Genomic DNA, 19,703 nt, shown 5'->3' on the forward strand with positions numbered 1-19,703 from the left:
GAGTGCCGACCGAGGGGCCCCCTCTGCAAATGCAGCCCCGATATCTCCCGTTTGGAACAGCCATATGGAAAGAAGCCCTCTCTTGGTCTGCGCTGCCCCACGCAGGCTGCGCCCGCAGGATGTGCTGGGTGGATCACCAAAGTGAAAACTCGGTTTYGGTTTTTAAGTGTTATCCTTTGAATTTAGGAGGAGACCAAAAAATGGGGTGACATCGCCTCGAGGCCGCCAGCAGTGGCACTGCTCCGGGTTGCTGCGGCGTTTCCTGAACTTTCCCCGCTTCCGAGGCCTGAGCTCACAATCGCGGCCCTGCATCTGCCTCGCCAGCACCCGGTGGTAAGGAGGAGCGGAGCAAACRGATCTGAGGAATAGCGGCCCTGGGAGGCCCTCACAGAAGGGCTTTCAGCAATAGCATCCCCCCTGTGGGGTTTGAACAACCACCTTCCCTCCACAGCCACCTGGAGCATTAGAAATGAATCAGAACTACTTGTTTTCCCAGTTCCAGTTTCTGGCTTTCTTCCCTTAGCCATGCCCAGAAGCATCAGCCTTTCTCTGGCCTCCAAGGCTCCTCAGGGTCTGCAAGGATGAGGACAGGAGGGGGAGCCCAGGAGACAGGAGTGGAGCGCATCCCGTGCAGGCAGGGCTCCTGCCGCCCTTGGGATCCAGCTAGGCTTCTTATTGCCATTTATTTAAGTCGGCATTTATTCAGAGATCCCAGGAGACCACTCTCACCCCTGAGGCTTTGGCCACCCCTCCCTGCTGAACGGGGAGCTGCTAAGAGCGCCCTCCTGCTCATTGCACTTTTATCCTGCCCATTAAAGGCAGACTTAGTGACCAACGTGGGTCACTACGTATTCAAGTGCCCCTCACAACTAGGCTGCTGTTTCCCTACGTGCAGGGATAACATCCCCCTTTTTTGCTTCCAGGACTGCTTGCTCCTGCCTCCAGCCGAGAAAAAGATGCCCCTTGTGAAAGTCCCAGCACCTGTAGAGCCTCTCTGGCACGAGTGGGACAGGAAAGCGCAGAAAAGTGGATTAAGGCACACGGTGTACGCTGTGAACGGGGACCAGTATACGGGCGAGTGGCAGGACAACTTGAAGCACGGTGAGATCCTGCTCCCAGGGTGCCGGTGTAGATGTCTGGGAGAGTCCTTAGGGCAGGAGGCAGGCAGCACTTGGAGATGTTCATCCGTGTGCCACAGTCTGGTTGTTAGGATATAAATGCTACGGTATTTAGGCAGGTATTTAGGCCAGGCAAACGTGTGCTCAGAAGTATCACTGATCAGTAACTAGAAAGGATTTTGCCTGCGCGCCGCTGCAGAGCAAGGGCAGGAAACACCTAGATTAAGGCAGAGCTACCCCCTAAGAACACACTTGTCCTCGGGAGGGATAACTTTGGCTCCAACCTTGGCCTGTGCTCAGGATGAAAGCACATCTGTGCGGAGAGGAGAGCTGGACGCAGCGCTGAGCGGCCAGGCCACGCCAGGCTGGTTTACAAGCAGCAAACTGAGGTTTGGGGAGCTGAAGCTCGTTCACCACAGGCCACCCAGGCAGCCCATGGTGCAGATTAATGACGCATCCAGCTTGGGCAGCTGAACCAACTCTGAGCCGTAAAGCGGCCCGTGGCGCGGGCGCAGGGCTCTCCCGCGGCCCGGGCRCCTCTGGCAGCAGCAGCACCTCGCTCTGCTGCTCCTGTGGCGGCATCGGGACGCGCAGCCAGCCCTGAGGGCAGCCCTGGAGACACTCTGGACATGATTCCCATTCTCCTTCGCACCAGGCAAGGGCACGCAGCTCTGGAAACGCACCGGAGCCATCTATAAGGGTGACTGGAAGTTTGGGAAACGGGATGGTTATGGCTCGTACAGCGTCCCTGACCCTGTCACCAAGGAGTACAAGAAGGTGTACACAGGCTGGTGGAAAAACGACAAAAAATGCGTGAGTTTTCCTTGGCCTCCCCCTACCCTACCCCAAAATATGGGGAAGAGATGGGTGCGCGCATGTGAAAAAGTCACTTTAAACACAGATTTTTTCCAAAAACATCTGTACTCCAAGCCTGAATAGAAGGTGCAGAGAGATTTCAGGGAAATGAGTTTGTGGCACAAGAAAATGAAAGCAGGAGTTGCAGMTTTTTTATTTTGGCCTCTATTCCCACAGGGGAGAGTCTTCTCCCAGCCCCACCGGCTTTGGCTGACCCAACTTTATTCCCTTTCCCACTTTAGGCACTGTGGGAGCTGCATCACCTCCCAAAGCCAGCAACAGGGAAGAAATATTCTGGGAGAAGCAGGAAGATCGAGATTCCCCCCAACCTGCTCGTGCCCGGGGTTTTCAGTGTGGGAATGTGTCCAGGGGCATCTGCAATCCCGCCCGGCCTCCAGACAGCTCCTGTAGGACCCAATGCTGCCTCTTCACCTGCAGCTTAGCTGTGTTTGATATCCTGTGTCTTAATCTTCCACACCCATTAGTTTAATGACTACTGTGTTTCAATCGGCCAGAGGAACTTGTCGATAGAGCAGGTCTTACAAGCACGGCACAGCCCAGCAGCACACCCGCCCAGAGCTGCTCTTTCCCAAGTTGGGCAGTGGCATTGGACAAATAAGCCACGCTGATTTACAAGTTAAGGCTGCCATGTAAATCTCCATTTTTTCTAAAGCCAACCTAATGAGCAAGTGGTCTGGTAAAAATCTGTTAAAAAAGGTGATCTGGATCTTTGGTGCAAAACCCTTTTTGGAGCATTTGCTGCTCTGGCCGTGGGCAGCCTGCACTGCCTTTTGTGTCTGGCCCTAGATGCAGGGAGCAGCTTCTGGCGGCCCTGGCAGGTGGGCGGCTCYGTGGCTCGAGTCTCTCCTGTCTCATTCCCTGAGAATATGTTTGGGATGATTGAGCTTTGGAGAGAGATTTATCGTGATATCCAGGCATTACTAGGAGGATTTTTTTTTCTGCTCTGAAAACCTCCCATTTACAGCCATGATGTTTAATAAAATTCATGCTCAGAAAGATCAGTTCTTTCCAGAACTGATTTTGGGGTTTTTTTTTGTGGCGAGAAACTCGTGCTTTCCTCCTATGGAGTAACTCCGCTGCTGTTATGCCAGTACTTCTCAGGGATCCTGGGCTTACAGAGCACAAGGCAGAATCAGTTCTGCAGTGAGCGTCACTCAGAGGCCCCTGGGCAGCCTAGGGGAGGATTTGCAGGGCCTGGGCTGACCAGTCTGCAGCAAATGTAACCACGGCCACGAGGCAGAAAATTCCTGCTTGAAGAGACAGGCCTTTTTTATGCTACATGTCCTGCGCAGATTTATGTACTAGTAAACCCCCTTTTTAACTAAATGGTAGCAACAATCACACCAAAAATATCACACTGAGTCACAAACTGCAGATTTTATCACAGGAGCAAGATCATTCTGCAAAAAACAACCCAGCTATTACCTCTCACTTCCTTAGGCACGCGAAGGGCTAGCACTAAACATGCATAAAAAACATCAGGGCTGCTAATGGGCCGTGTGTGCCCCGTGCAGGGCTACGGGACGACGTTCTACCCCGGCGGGGAGTACTACGAGGGCGAGTGGAGCGGCGGGCAGCGCAGCGGCTGGGGCCGCATGTACTACGGGGACGGCTCCATCTACGAGGGGCAGTGGCTGCGGGACCGGCCGTGCGGGCAGGGGATGCTGCGCCTGCGTGAGTGCCCCCTGCGCCCGCGCTGTCCCCTCTGTTGCGCCCTCCTGTCATTCCCTCGTGTCATTCCCTCCTGTCATTCCCTCCTGTCATCCCCCCCCGTCATTCCCTCTTGTTTTTCCCTGGTGTCATTCCCTGGCGGGCTTTGTTTGAGCCCACGCGCACCAAAGCTTTTCCTTGCTGTCATTTACGCTGAAACAGCGGGGATGGTTGGGGCAGAGATAATAGGCAAATCCCTCCTGCCAGCTGGGCGCTTTGCCAGGCCTGCTTCCCTGCTCCCACACACCAAAGGGGAATCCGGTTTCCAGGATAAGAAAAGGGACGTTTCGGCCTTAGCTCCATGCCCGCTCTCGCTTCYAATGCTAGCTCTTGTCGCATGAACAGAGGGGTTTCCTGAGCTCCATCCTTCCCAGGAATGACACCAAGCGTGTCAGAGATGGGCTGGGAACAGTCTCATCACAAGAAGAGAAAYTTGGATTTTTTTTTTTAATTTTGCTTACAGTTTAATCCATTTGTCCCCAAAGCCAAGAATCCCGAAGCTCTGCACTRCAAGACGCTCTGTCCCAGGGATGTTTGCGGCTCTGGCACGTTATCCATCTATTGTTTCTCCTTGCAGCAGGCTCAAGGCTAGGAGGTCACTAAGCCCAGCAGCGAGGAGGACTAGCAGGGCCATTGCTAAGCACCCTGGGTGAGGCAGGACGGCCAGTGCCCACTGTGGATTCCCTTTGGGCCAATATCTCYTGATAAAATTCATGCAGGGAAGTCACCTGCCCGATGCGCTCGGCTCCCRTAACCGTCACCTCCATGGGTCCAGTCCAAGTCCTTCTTGGTGGATCATAAATTCACTGCTCTRTGGACACAGCTCTGTGTCCATTCCCAGTGACTTCAAGCACAGCCTGGAGGTGGCTGCGAGCTGGATTCCTTTGGGTTAAAATTAGCTGGAGCAATTACTTGGTACCCGTAAGCTTAATGCATTGAGCTCAGCCGCTGGAAGCRGGCCCAGGTGCCGGCAGCTCCATGAGGGTGAAAGGGAAGGAGCTCTTTGGTGGGTCACCATGAGCTGCAGCTCCAGATCAAATTGCCGGCGCTGGCAGCGCTCCCGGGCGGGCGATGGCGCTCAGGGGGCCGCTGCAGCCCAGGGCAGGCGGGTGAGGAGCAGCTCGTGGCAGCTCCGTGTTGGGAGCAGCAGCCCCCCTGCCCCACCTCCTGCCGCAGGAAACCAGGGATCCCTYGGACGCCCAAGGGCATTTCCACCAAGAAGCTGAAAGGCACAAAATCCCTGTGCGTTTGGGCCAGAAAATACTGGAAAACTGTCTTGGAAAAGAGACAGGAGAGGAATCTCCCAGTGAAAACAGGGGCACCTGGATATTTGCCAGCCCACACAGGCATGGACGTGGTTGCMCTTCTCAGCCAGCTCCACTGGACCAACGTGCTCTGCTTCGCTTGCAGCTCTGCGTTTGCAGCAGGCCTTTCCCATCCACCAATGGACTCATGGAGAACAGCTTGTTGCCTCCCCAAAATCTCTCCCAACTTGCAGAAAAACACAGGGAGATCCAGTACAKCTGGAAAAACAGCCTGTAGCTGTGTGCATGAACTGCTTGGACCTTCACAGCAATTCCTGAGCTGTGGTTCMTTGAGGAAAAATAAAACTACAAGGATTATTTGAATTTAAGATTATTTTGACCGCTCACACGGTGCTACTGTTCCTTGCCCAGAGGAGCAAACTTCTCCAAGCTGCACTTCCAGGGTGATCAGTGGCTGTGGCAACTCTGAAACTGGTGGCCTGTGATTTTTCATGTCATTAGGAGCGATTCAGCTGCTCATTCCTTATCCCGAGCTCACTTGCTCAGAATATACAGGAAAAAACATGATATCACCAGAAGAACAAAGAGAGTGAGTGCATCTAATGTTCCAGGAGTGTGGGCTTTAGCTGCAGCGTTTTCTCATTCCAAGGCACAGCAAATAGGGCACACTTAAAACCAAACGCCGCAACCCGCTGCACCTCTCTCCAATTACCAGCCAGGGACAGATCAGGAGGCAAACAGATGATCTGCTCTTCTGTTGCTTTTCTCTGTTGATTGGTTTCCTGGGTAGCCACCTAATGAAATGGTGAAAATTTCACAGTTTGTTCCTGTATTTAATTGCAGCAAATGAAAATCGGTATGAAGGAGGCTGGAAAGAAGGAAAGAAGCATGGACCAGGGAAATTTTTCTACTTGGACACAGGACAGTTGTTTGAAGGTGTCTGGGCAGCGGATATACCAAAATATGGAACTATGATTGACTTTGGCAGAGATGAAGCTCCTACCCCGACTCAGTATCCAATTCCTAAGGTAATTACCTRGAAATTTCATTTTTCCTAACGATGCTTTTCGTTAACAACATTCATCAGAGCTCAAGGCATCCATCCAGGTAGCGCTTCGTTCTCCGAGCAACTGCTCACGCGGGCTCCAGGCTCGCTGCCTGTGTGCTCAGCTTCTCTTGGCCAGCTGTGTCCCAAATGGCCCTTTGGGGACAAAAAGCCTATTTAGCACCAAGCGACCTGTGAAAGCCCCACACTGGAGCCTCTGTTATTTGCTGCACATCTGAGAAAACCATAGTTCTCATGCACCTAAACTGCCTAGAGACCTGGACCAGCACAAAGGAAACAGGGACAATAGAGGCAGAGACAATAGGGGGATTTACGTCAAAACCAGATGGTTTCTCCAAGCCAAACTGCCCACGCAGACAAACTGCCCAGCAGCTGTGATGCTGCCCTCAACTACGTCCTTTGCACAGACACCTTGAGTTAGGGGCTCTTCTGGGTCCACCAGCCTGGTGGGCAACAGGGCCCGGCTTCCCACCTGCTTTAAGGCAGAGAGATGGAGGGATATCCAAGAACCAGCGTCTTCTGCTCCCTTTGTCCCTTGAGGAAGCAGCTGATTGACATGGGAGCCATCCCTAGTCATCCTCCCAGGTTTGTGACAAGCACGATGGAGCCCACGGGCACCCACTGCCATGGGAGGTACCCAGGCTGGTGGATACATCAGAGCCCTACGTCCCAAATAAGCTCCCATCATCTCTTAGCAAGATGCACAGCTTCAAGGCCTGGTCAGAACATGCAGGGCTGCAGCACTCCAATCCTGCAGGGAACAGCATGGCCGTGGCCCACAGGATCAGATGTGTTTGGCTCCCTGGTCCCTCACAACAGGCAAAGGGACAAGGTTGTTGCAGTCAGTATTGWGCAAGCTGCACCAAAACTCCCTTTCTTTACTGCATCCTTAGTTTCCTCCTCCTGTTTTAAATCTACTTTCCCCAGCACAGGCTCTCCAAGCATTTTTGACAATCAGTGAATTCTCCAAGTGCTAAGTACACCACAGCAGTGTAAAATAATAAACACCAACTCAACAGAGAGAAACAGCCCAGTCCTTGGTTGCAAGAAGCGTGCAAGGCGCAGTACTTCTGTAGCTCAGAATGTTTATCCTAAGAGGTTCATCCAGGGTTACCCAGGAGATCTGCTTCTTCAACGGCCTAGCCCCAGAGTAGCTGGATGAATTACTGACTTACCGTCTTGCTAAGGCAGGATGTTCAGGCCTAGCTGTTTATTTAAACTCCCCAAAGACKAAGATACGACCCAGTTTTCTTTCTACTCTGTGAACAAAAAGAAAACATCAACTTTTGCTGTTGTTCCTACACTTTTAATTGGAAGAGAGTCATTTAACTCTCAAAATATGAAGGAAATAACAGGTAAAGGAAAAAAATAGTTCAGATGTTTATTAGGCCTTTGTTAAATTTCCTCCACAAGAAACTGTTAAAGAAATGTAGATGTAGGGTGAAAGTGTGTCCTTGTGCATAGGAAAGGCTCAACACGACGGATCAGGATATTTGTATTATAGTTACTGAGCCAAGACTTCAGAAAGCAAAACTAAGAAAACACTGGATCCTTTCTGCCTGGGCGAAAAGCAAATTTGAACCTCCCAGAAAACATGTGGCTATAAAGCAAGTTGGCCTCAGGTGACAAATTCCCGGTCAGTAACACAAGGCTTGGAGACCACATCCAGTTACACGCAGCACTTTGGACTCAAGTGACACCTGTTTCACCTGCTTTACTGATGCTCACTCAGGTGACACAAGGTACTCACCTACTGGAGCTACCAGTGTGACCAAGGGGCTGCAAATCMAAGTTTTGTGCAGGAAAATGGCATTGCTGAAAGGGAAACAATGCGTGCCACACATAGCTACTGCAAGGAGACAAACTGACATCCCAAACGTTAATAAAAGCAGAAAAGTGCAGCAGTGTTTCTGAAATGGTAATTGAAAGGCTGCGATATAAACTAAAAGCCCTGCTCCACGGGTAACTCTCCACTAATGCTGAAGTAATCAGTATTTATAAGCCCTCTGCTTCCTCAGCTACACTGCATAATTGATTTGTGTTCTTTTTATTTAGATCGAACTCGCTGATCCAGATGGTGTTTTAGAGGAGGCCCAAGCAATGTTTGATGACAGCCAGAAATAATAGTAACTGGATCCTGAAGAAGAAAAAAAAGGATGCAAGATAAGGGCAAAACCCCGAGTTTCTCATTTGTGGCTCAGCTCTGCACTGTGGCCTGTTGGATTGGGGTCGGCCGCCCTCTCTTCCCTCAGGAACTCAAATCAGGTTCTCCTGATTTAAACTGCATTTCTCAACACCACCTCCACCCTGCCTGTGGCTTTGCTCAGAGACCTCCTACCAACCCCAGGGATTTCAAAAAACAGCAAAATGCTGGAACACAGCACAGGGACCTGTTGCTCACTCCTGTATGGGTTACTCCTCCTGTAAGGAACTAGCTCACATGTTGGTCCCCACGTATTTCACACTGACTGCAGTTCTCCAAGGCTCTGCTTTTATAGCACAGAATAGAAACCGTTGCATTTTTCTAAGGCAAATAAGCCCTTTTCCCTGCCAGAGTAACTCAATGCAACAGCTACCTGGGGACTGAGATGCCTTTCATGTCTTTTGTAGCTGAGGAGATCCCGTTGCCATTAATGCTGTCACTGATGTAAAGCACTTTGCTCCTGCGTTACCCCTGCGCCTGGCCCCGTGCTGAGGTGCCAAACAAGCCGTGGGCGACGCTCTAATCGGTTCATCTGATTTAAACTGGATTTCTGAGTGCCCCAAGACTTGTTTACAGATCACTTGGCCCCTTACCTGTTTGTGCTTCTGCATCTGAAAGATAACCTACTTTTGTATTTGCACTCTGGGAGAACAACAACAACACAGCGGTCTTAGTTCCAAGATTTAAGCAGGGCTGGCAGGAGGAAAAGCAGGCCAAATACTTTACATTCTTCATACCTGTGCCTGTGAGCAGGACATTTTATCCTTATACTCATGAAATGAGTAGCTGAATGCGTTCAAGACACTCTCAGGAATCCACATTTACCATTACCACAACACAAGCTGCAGAACAATAAGGAACATAAAGTTAAGCAGATTTTTAGGCATCTACGTGACAAATAATCAGCAACAATTGAGTGTATTTTTATTCCATTATTTTAAGTATTTTATATCTAAATCAGTGATGTACAATAACCACATTTAAAATGCTTGAGGTAAGTGCTTAATACCATTAGTATAAATAAGAGATTTAAACAAGAAAAAAATAAACAGCACTCTGAGTGCACTCCCAGTGCACTCCTGATCCTGGATACTGACTCTATCGCAGCTGCAGACTGTGCCCAAAGTGCAACTTCCGTGACCATTTCCATGACTGGAAAATATCCTCAATACTAGAGTTTCAAGTGCAGAAAATAGCCAGAAAAGCAGCTGTAGCAACAGCCCCACCGGCTTGGAACCCACCAGCTTTAAAAAGTTAAAAATAAGATTGCCCCGCTAGCTTCTAATTCCCTACTTTCCAAGCCAAAAATGCCCACTTCTTGACGTGTTGGAGAAGACCCACAAAATAAAATCAGCTACTTACACAGGACAGCAAGTAGTTTTATAAAATAAGCTAGGAAAATACATTTTCTGGACCTCCATTCATAATAAAACTACAACTCAAGTATGTAATTTACAGACAGAAGTGTAATTTAAGCCTGACAGCATCTTTCTAGCCTTTTGTTCTGGGGTGTACATTGAGCCAGATTTGCTTCCTTTATCAAGGCTCTAGGAGCCCCTTTTCCCCAMGGGAACCTCATTTAGTAAAGGATGCACAAGGCCACTTTGTGCCTGCTGGGAAGATTTCATGGCTTGGAATGCTGCTTTTTTAATGCCTTTACTAATGTAATCCTTCCAGCGTTCCCCAAACAACCAACCATGGGGTTGTAGCCCCAATTCTCATCATCAGAATTATATCAGAAACAGTGTTTTTAGTATCCGAAGCATAATTGAATGGTAGAGCTAGAGAAAATCCAGGCTGTCCTGTGCGTGTGCACCAGAAGGACTTGTGAGAAATGGCAAATGGAAGCCGTTTGCTGCTTGTGAAGAGACCCCCTGGCCCGAAGAACAACGCTGGAAAGCAGCCCAGGTTTTCAGCCCAGGAAGGGCAGCCCTGGCAGCGTCACTGACACCACGAGCAGCCCCGGTGCTTCGCGGGGTGCTTGGGCACCTTGGCCCTGCCAGCGCATCCCGCAGGTGACAGTACAGCTGGACACGCCGGGATGCAGCCTGGSCTGAGACGTCTCGGGGCCACATCCTTCCTTGTGCTCCACACGGAGCCACGACGGGAATTCCAGCCAGGACCGCGGGATTTCATCTGGTCTCAGCGTCCATGTTYCAAAGGACTCATGCATATTAAAGCCAACAGCTTCTCCACAGAGGAAGAGCTCCCAGAGAGTTGGGATTGCATGGATTCTGAAGCAGCCCAGGACAAACACCCCCATCTTCCTTGGACAAACCTCACATCTAAGGGACCAAATGGAAGTTTTTTGCTTCAGGAGGAAAAACAGGAGTTGACACAGTAGCCTCACTCTGGCAAGATATATGTATCCAAAGGTAAGCAGCAATATTATTTACAAATAATATATTCTGATAAATACATCTACATAAAGAGAAGTAGTCTCCAGACCCTTTGGAAGCAAAAAAGTTAAACCATCTTTAAATACAACACCTCATCAAACAGATGACTTTCTGAACAAGGAAGACCAAGGCATAGCTAATTACTTGGGAATCCAACACATAAAGCACCTTTTGCTACTTGTATCTGAGGATTTATTAAAAATATATATATTTATTTGTATAAAAGTATAAAATAGTTACCACTTTGGCTTGGAAAAAAACAGTAGTGATTCTGATTTTCAAGCAGAGGAAATTTATCCAGTGATTATTTCCATCTAGTTCCTTTTTTTTTATATATATATATATATATACACACACACACACACACGTGTATATATATATATATACAGATATATATAAAAAAGAACTCCTAAATGGAAAAACAGGCTATTCTTATCATCAGATACCGCCAACTCATGAGAACCTTAAAACACTTATTGCTTTTATTTTCTTCCACCGAGGCATAGAGTCTCAGTCCAAYGCGTGTGGCCGTACCACACCACAGTAAGACTCATCATGGGTATTTTGGGGGCTATAAAATGTGTAACTGCCATGGGAAAAGGCGCTAGAGAAATCAGTGAAGTAATAATTACTTGGCAGCAAAACACAGCGGGGAAAGCGGTGGGAAAGCTTTCGCTCCACCATCTGTCAGGCTTTCCAGAGAGCACAGCGCTAGCACCGAAACCAAGTGCTAATTGCTGCGTATCCCAAGTAATTTGTATCATGCCATGCAACATGTATTGGACAAGCAGTATCTTCTAGTAAATGCCAACATCAAGTAAAGAGGAAAAGTGCTTCTCTATCCAACCCTAACAAAGACCAAAAATTACAGTGTTATTCTCCATGTATTTATGTAGCCACCATTCACGAGTAACAAGAAGCAATCTGCAGAGGACTCGTTAGGGGAGGAAGACTCACGATTACCCCACCATCCATTCCTCCAGAAGGCAGGTATCCACAGTGGTATGACAACAACACTCTTCTTTTTTTCCCCTTAAAAACGCTAAGACAACATTTATAAATCTCTCTTTAAAAACAAATCTATAGTTGAACCAGTTCATGCAGGGGGAGTCAACATGGCAAGGCAGAAGCAGAATAGTGCATTTATTTTCTGTAAGTACAGGTTTATGCAAAGTGGCTAACACCTGGGGAGATGGGATCGCCTCTGTGGTCCAGCTGATCCTGGAGCCGGGCAAATTCAGCCAGTTCGTTGAGTTCTTGAAATTGCCTGTCTGTTTTATGGCTCACCAGGGAGCGGTAGAAGTGGACTGCAAACACAATGAAGATCAGTCCAAAGGGAACCATAATAGATGTTGATGCGATGGCTGCTGCCTCTCCTGATGTGATGGTAGAGCTGCTGTTCTGGGATGAATTCTTTAAGGGGAGAAACTTCACCCAGCAGAGTAACACCACCTCTGCAAGGAAAAGCAAAGTCCCAATAACAGTAGAAAAGGCCCAGGCAAGCTCGATGTGCCGATGCATGCGCTCGTGGGGAGACTCCTTCACCGAGTTGAGATTGTGCACGTTGCTGACAGCCTCTATATTTGGAAGAATGCAAGTACTTATCATGAGTGCAAACAGGTGAACGGCAACAAGGACAGTAGTACAGGCACTGAAAGCTATCAGGAGACCTTGAGGGTAGTCATGGTTTGCATCTAGCTGGACCTCCACCATAGCCACCTGAAAATAAAGAAAAAAATCAGAATAATCCACAGTCAAATAATATTATGACAGAGATATTTTGAGTTTAAATACGCTCTTTGCAACCGTTTTTTATTGTGGGATAACTAAACATCACATTCTAGTCAATAAAAATACTTATGTAAAGAGTTCAAACATGTCAGGAGTACCTTCTGATCCAAACAAAATAATCGCCAACATTGAAATTTCTCTTCATGTTATTCTACAAGCTTTTCACCTGGCCAAAATTTATATCAGAGGTATCAAAGCACACATATTTAGGCCTTTTTATACTTATTGCTCAGCTGTAAAGCAAACTATCAATAAAGAGAGGTGCTGTTAACAGCACAGCCACGCTGCCACTTCCATCTAGCCCAGAACAGCTGGACGACACACTTGGATTCGTAAGTGAAATCTTTCTTTTCTGTGGTATATTTTACTGGCAGCTTTTGCTTTTTTACTAAGGATTGTAGGGTTTGCAGAGGGTATTAGGAAATGTTTTGTGCCCCATGTATACAGAATGAATACAAACCCTTCTGAAGTAGGTATGGGTAACATGAATGCCTGTGAAGGCAGTGGACGGCCCTTCACAATCTTGATGTGATCTTTGTTCTACCTGAGCAGTTCTGAAGGGCAGAAACCTTTCATTAAGAAGATCACCTCTCAGCTTTATGCCTTCATTCAAAATGAGCATTTAAGCAGGCTCCAGAGCACGAAGCCTCCACCACGTCCAGGGTAGAGAAGGTTGGAGGAAAGAAAAAACAGCCTCTCAGAAAAGTACAGACAAAGAGTACGGATGCTGCTTGACACTCTTTAAAAAACTTCAGGGGAAAGCTGAAAGAAGAAATTGCTAGGTTCAGCATGTTCAGATCCCACATCCCAGCAGCAGAGCAGCCTGTACCATTCAAACTAACAATTAATTGCTGCTCACAACAGAAATCCTCCTGTTCTTGTGATGAAGGCAGGAACAGAGAGACTCCCGGAGAGCAGGAAGCTCTGGAAGCAGCTCCCAGCCGTGCTTATGGACAAGCAGCGCTGCCTGGGGAAGATGCTCTGCAGCCCAGCCCTTCACTGACACACGCAGCCCTTTTATAAACTCAGATCAGGCTTAGGGAGCAGAAACTGGCATTTAAAAACAGCACTAGAAAATTCCTAAGCTGGACTCAGGTATCACCGATAAGGAAAATGACTCTAACAACACAAGTCTTCCACGTTGCAGGTGGGCTGAAGCATGTGCACAACCTACAGGTTGTAGGTGCAGGACCTAAAACCTTGGGGCACCGACGGAGTGGGTTAGACCCGGGCTCCAGCTGCACACCCGAGGCTTCGTTCATATGGCTGCCATACATTAACTCAATGTATGTAACTCAATGCTTTGCATAGGACGCTTCTTGCTTTGGTAGGGCCCAAGCAAGAGCATTCTGAGGCTCAGCAAGATCACGGCTGTTGCTCAACGGTTGCCACAACTAACCTCAAGAGCAGGAAGGGTGTAACTTCCCCCAGCTTGAACCATATCACGCTGCTCTTACGTCAAGCAAGCTTTCTCTAGAATTATGGGTGGCATCTACAGCACTTGAAAGTAGCCTCGGTACTAGCAAGTTGCTAGTCATTGCTTCAAGAAAACGGTACAATTTAGCGGCTCGGGAGATGAGAGCATCTGGAAAAATATCTCTCTCAACTCTAAAGCGGTCACAGTGCCACAGACTCCAATGGCAACGGTRAAAGAACCCCGCTGTGGCATTCAAGATACACTCATGGGAAAAGACACACGAAGTGCTGCTCCACCAACGCACTCACAGTTCTTTGCAAAAGGCAAGTTCCCAGAAGGGGAGATGGATGTTTTTCCTAAACCCTCCTCAGTGAGGATGTGAGGTGGAAGCCAGAGGGTATGTGTATAGGAAGAAGACAGGAGAGGTTTCCATGGGTTCAGAAACAGGAAGGGAAAAAAAAAGAATACGCTGAAGCTAATTAGCTGGACAGAGACACCCTTAAGCAAAAAGATGACGCACTGAGTTAAGCTGCAGTTGTAAGTCATGTGGTAACAGTTGGTGTTAACAACCCCCCGAGAGGAGTGGGGAAAGCAGGGAACACGTCTCGCCATTCCCACGGCTTCGTGGGCCTTTCAGGGCAGACTTTGGGGGGCTGGGGATGCAACGTGCCTGAAGGATGGCAGAGCCCACTGCAGTGTCGGGCTGTTCACAGGACCGCAGCAAAGGCAGCAGCAAAAACCCAGCCCATGCTGGGCTGCAAAGAGCTTGTGCACAGGCTGCCAGCGCTTGCCAGTTACAAAGCTTTTTGTTACCTGGGCCAGCCTCGAGCCAGGCACCTCGACCAGAAAGCTCTTTTCCATCAGCAGGCTCCATGCCCGTTTTCAGACAGGGGYGAGAAGCTCCTCGTCTCCTTTGTTCTCAGCAGCATTTCCAACGCACRGATCGCAGCAGCTCTTGCAAAGCCACCCTTGCAGCCCAAGGCCAAGCGAGCGTATCCAGCAGGGCCCGAGCTGTGCAAAACTCGACCTTCCCCGTGCTGCAGCAGGAGGCTTTTCCCCTCCACATCCTCTCTGAACTTTCAAGAACAGAGGCCAGTCAGGCAGGGGCCGATACGACGCACTCCAGCCCCGTTTCCTTCACCATTCTTACAGTTTCTTCAAACATTTGCCTCCTGGTTTCTACTGTGCAGCCAGCAAGGTTGCTGCAAGCATCCTGCCTTGCTACACGATCAAAGAACGAGTCAGGCTAGAAGAGATTTCAAGATGTCATCCAGCCTAATCCCCAGCTCAAATAAGAGCTAACTTTAACATCAGATCATCCTACAGAAATGACTGGCAGGCTGACTACAGCCCTCGACAAAGCTGTAAATCTGAAATACAGCTTCTTGACAAAGTTTAAGGACTCTCATGCTGTTAAGAAGCAGGACTGGAGCTCAAATGTGGTTCAAATGAGGTTCCTGCTTTAAAAAAAAAAAAAAAAAGAAATATCCTGAGCTGTGTGAAGGTTTCTGGCCTCTCAAGAGCCCTTCCACGGTGCACCTGACAAGCAGCAGCTCCAGCTTTGCGAGAAGCGAGCTGTGCCGCGCTAATGAAATTTCCACCACGATATTCCATTACGAGCAAGGATCCGTCACACACAACTGCAGACGAAGCCCGGAGAGCTCCTGCGGCTTCGGAATCACAGCAAAGGCACTGTGCTGCCTCGCTGCCTTTTGCTCGCTGCTGCTGCAGCACGTGGGTCGGTGACCTGCTTCAGTTCTCAGCTTTCTTTTACAAGCCACAAGACTGATTTCACCTCACTTGGTTTCAATCTCCAGCGTAGTGCACCTTGAAGGGCATTTTCTGTTTCAGGACTGTGTTCTCTACAGGAAAAAGTATCCAGGCAAAATAAAACGTGACAGGCAATGTGAGAAGGAAAACAGAAGGGGGAACTGTACCAAGAGCCACCCGTGTAGCAGGTCACATTGACACGCTAGACTTTTCAACATAGGAGAAAGGGGAAACTGCTCCTTGTTTTCGCATGAAGCAACAGCAGCAGTGAACAGTTTTCAGACGGGTTTTGACTTAATCACAGGCTTGGATCTTTTTCAAAAGAATCACTAGCTACTGCCATACAGAAAAGGAAACAAAAAGCCTCATCCCAATCAAATCTGTATCAGCTGTGAGCTACTTAGAGAAGACTTCCTCTCATCCCCTTCTCTGCGGAGCCGACTCCTCGCTTTGGGAGCAAGGAGCAGAACACAGGCAGCGTGTGTCACTAAAAGGTGAATACCCCAATGATCACAGGGAGTGCATCTGCAAGAGGCAGCGCTTCTCCAGGGTGTTACATACAACAAATCTGCAAGAACGAGGTCCGGTTACACAGCACAGCAGGAGCAGATAACAGTGGCTTAAAAGCAGCTCCACATCCCGGAGCTGCCGCGGGCGCCCGGAGCCGCGCGGGATGGATGCGGCAGAGCCCGGGGCACTCCACGCTGCTGCGCAGCCCCGGGGGCCACGATGCGCCGAGGAGCAACAGAAAAGCCGCTCTCGTGACTCAAAGCAAATATAAGAGGCCTTTTATACTCCAGCTGTTCTTCAAGGCACCGTTCTAGCCTGCAAGTGTAACAGCAGGACAATTTTAGGCAGTGGCAGCCGTAAAACTAGCTGCTTTCCTGCAGGTTACAAAATGCAGCCATTGCATGCTGCTAGCAATTCAGAGAAACAGGCCTAAAACAGTTCCTAATGAGAGAGCACTTAGGGTTTCCAACTGCAGAGTAAGCTCTGCAGCAGCAGGACTGTGCTGAGTCCGTGCAGCAGCGGGGTCTGTGTCTTTCCTATGCAAGACCAACTAATTTTATGGAAATTCGTTTTATAAATATTTAGCAGTGCAGTCAGTCTTTCACAAGAGATGGCTGAAGTCGTCTTCCAAAGCCGGCCTGGCCACACTTCAAAGGCAAGAGCTGACACTTCTCTGACAACACGCAGGGTTTGAGGCTTGTATATTCCCATTTAGACGACAGCCTAGCCAGTTTGCACCGTTAGAGCCATTTAGGAGTCAAATGTACTGTCTGGCAAACAAAGTCCTCAAAAGCCTAAATAATGAAGTCAGCCAAGTGCCCTGGTGGTATAATAATTTAGATTCCTATTTTAGGCTGAGTTTCTATTCACAGAGCTATTAATGGGGGTGGAAGGAGTTTTTCAGTTTGATGGTTGTTGTGATTAACAATTTCCATGCGATATCTGCGACTCGAGTAAGATGGGGCTGCCACACCGGTGTGTAATGATATGAAGCCACCAAGTCTGTTCTGCTSAACTCAGAGCAGCTCGTCCGCGGTGTCCGCATTACAGCTCCTGATCCCAGCGTGCAGGGATGATGCAGCACTAGCTATAATGGTAAAGGCTGCTAAATATTGCCCGCAGCACTGAGGTAGCCTAGATTAAGAAATAAACACAGGCACGGAGGGATACATAAATAAATAGATAAATAAAAATCAAGACCTAGGACTGAATGTGCAAATGAGAAATACCAAATGCCTCTGCTAGGTGGAGATCAGCACAACAACCCTGTGAGTAACCAGCCGAACCCTCGGGCCGTTCACAGCCTACACAGAGGCTGCAGCTGAGAATTTCTTTTGCTGCATCTCGCAGTTTGGTGATGCTGCTGGCGGCACAGACCAGGGAGCATCCAGAACACAGAACTGTATCCTGGGACAGGCATTGGCTCTGCTGAGGCACCCACAAGCTGTGACAGGCAGCTCCAAATCTGCATTTCACATTCAAACAGGTTTTTACCGATCCTCCCTGCCAAACCCTAGTCCTCGTGAACACAAAACTTGGCCAAGCATTTCCATATTCTTCACATAACTAACCTGTGCAATCCCCCCACATCCCCATACACCATTTAACTAGGCTTCACTTAAACAATCGTGAGGGAATCACTTTATTTAGGTAATTTGTCCCACAATAAAGGAATAGTTCCCGGGGGATATGTAATTCATACTAGAGGATGAAAGTATTGTTTAATAAAAGAGCAAGGATGGAACAGGCACATTCCACTGCTGCCAATTCCCATCCTTTTACTGGATGGTCTTGGATGGGTCATCTAGGCTCTGTTCCTTGTGTAGATAAGGAAAACCGAGGAACAATGATGCTTAACTGATGCTGCTGTTTTACATTTTAGATCCAAGATCAGATTGTGCTTTATCGGCAAATTGTTCAAAGGTGAGCTGTGAGAGAATACACATAATGTAGGAACACTGCAAAGGTGTGCCCCAAGGCCCAAGACATTGGTAAGTACAATGCAAAGTTATTTTAAAGGATTTTTTTAAAAGAATTAACTCATCTTTTTTCAAAAACAAATTAGGAAGTCCCAGCTAGAGGACTGCGTATAGCAACAAAACTGATGAAATCAGGAGTTGATTTCTGAGTGGCCTTGTCAAAAGAAGAAAAAAAAAARRGGGGGGAAAWKGRWTTTTTTTTTTTTTTTTGAGCAAGGCAATTCCCAGAACACCTGACTCTTATGAATATCCCCTTTACCATTTCTGGCTACCAGAGATTTTCCTAATCAGAACTAGGTGCCTTTTTCCCCCAAAATTACCCGAAATCAGGCATACCCCGTATGCACCASTATATCCATGGGGGTTTCATCGCCCACAGGGCACATGCTTCTGAAAGCGCAGGGATTTAACAGGTAAAGTGCAGCAGCCTGAGCATGGCTTTCAGGCAGTCCTTACGGAACATGTGCGTCAAGGTGCAGGTGGCAGCGCTGTCACCGTGAGCGGGCGCAGGGCACAGCGGTGTCACCGTCACCGTGAGCGGGCTCCAGGCACAGCAGTGTCACCAGCACCGTGAGCGGATCCAGAGCACAACGGTGTCACCRRSMMCGGCGCTGTCGCCGTCACCGCTGTCACGGCGCGCGGCCCCTGGGTGCTGCACGGCCGCCTGTCACTCAGGCCAAGGCGGGCGCCCGGCGCTGTTTTTAGCCYGGGGAGCAGAGCAGTGACATTTATCTGACCGCTGCAAGGGCTGCCGCGGGCCGGGCTTCCAGAAAGCATCCTCCTCCGGTCGGGATGGCGGCTGCTTGCGGAAGAGCTCGTAGGGATGAAAACATTTTTTTTCAAGTATTTTTAAATCTGTGCAAAAGTCAGAAAGAAAATGGGGCTGGGGAATAACCCCCCCCCCCCGCAGTGGCAGAGCCCGGGAGCGGGCGCTGCGCGCGCGGCAGGACGTGGCGAGCCGCGAGTTCCCGCAGCACAAACGGACTTGGGGCTGGCCGCGCTGCGGGCGGCGCGGGTCGCCAGGCCGCCCTCCCCCGCCTCCGGCGCCAGAAACACGGGCGCTTCCGAAACACGCACCCCCAAAAAGTAGCCAAACATGCACCTCCACATCAAGCAACTTCCCAGATTTCCTAAGGGGAAGGGCTTGGGAAAACTGCGGGCAAAACTAACTGCGGGCCGGGGCCGGGCTGCGCGGCGGGGCTCGGCGGAGGCCGCGGCGGCGCCCGGGCGGCCGCGTCCCCCCGTCCCGGTCCCGTCCCGTCCCGGTCCCGTCCCGTCCCGCGCCGCTCACCATGGCGAAGCCGGAGAGCAGCGCGGAGGTCCGGCTGGAGGCTTTCAGCTTGGCGCGGCTCAGGTAGAGCTTCCGCCAGGACAGCGCCTGCATCGAGTGCTCGTTCAGGCTCATGGGCTCCGGGCGGCGGGCGAGGCGGGAAGAGGAACCGAGCGGGGCGGAGAGGGAGGGAGGCACGAGGCAGCGGCGGCGGCGGCTCCTTCCGGCGGGAGAGCGAGGGCGCCAGCTGCGCTAACAGCCCATGGCGCCCGGCGGCGGCTCCTGCCCGTGCTGGGGCCGCGCCCGCTGCCGCCGCCGCTGCTGCCGCT

General features: G+C 49.7%; 2 protein-coding genes across 2 annotated transcripts; one reads left to right on the forward strand and one right to left on the reverse strand.

Annotated features, from left to right (window-relative positions):
- The first annotated feature begins 223 nt into the window (after positions 1–223).
- On the forward strand, positions 224–9,234 carry MORN3 (MORN repeat containing 3). The gene is made up of 6 exons (XM_026041833.1): positions 224–333; positions 924–1,101; positions 1,774–1,931; positions 3,509–3,668; positions 5,813–5,997; positions 8,091–9,234. The coding sequence occupies exons 2-6, from the start codon at positions 957–959 to the stop codon at positions 8,157–8,159; spliced, it is 717 nt and encodes a 238-aa protein (XP_025897618.1). The 5' UTR covers positions 224–333; positions 924–956; the 3' UTR covers positions 8,160–9,234.
- Positions 9,235–11,197: 1,963 nt separating this feature from the next.
- ORAI1 (ORAI calcium release-activated calcium modulator 1) lies at positions 11,198–19,701 on the reverse strand. The gene is made up of 2 exons (XM_026041781.1): positions 19,396–19,701; positions 11,198–12,356 (listed from the first exon to the last, which is right to left on the reverse strand). The coding sequence occupies exons 1-2, from the start codon at positions 19,507–19,509 to the stop codon at positions 11,802–11,804; spliced, it is 669 nt and encodes a 222-aa protein (XP_025897566.1). The 5' UTR covers positions 19,510–19,701; the 3' UTR covers positions 11,198–11,801.
- Between the last annotated feature and the right edge of the window lie 2 nt (positions 19,702–19,703).

This window comes from Nothoprocta perdicaria, unplaced genomic scaffold, assembly GCF_003342845.1.
Source record: "Nothoprocta perdicaria isolate Ctin4 unplaced genomic scaffold, notPer1 scaffold_294, whole genome shotgun sequence".
NCBI classification, from domain to species: domain Eukaryota; kingdom Metazoa; phylum Chordata; class Aves; order Tinamiformes; family Tinamidae; genus Nothoprocta; species Nothoprocta perdicaria.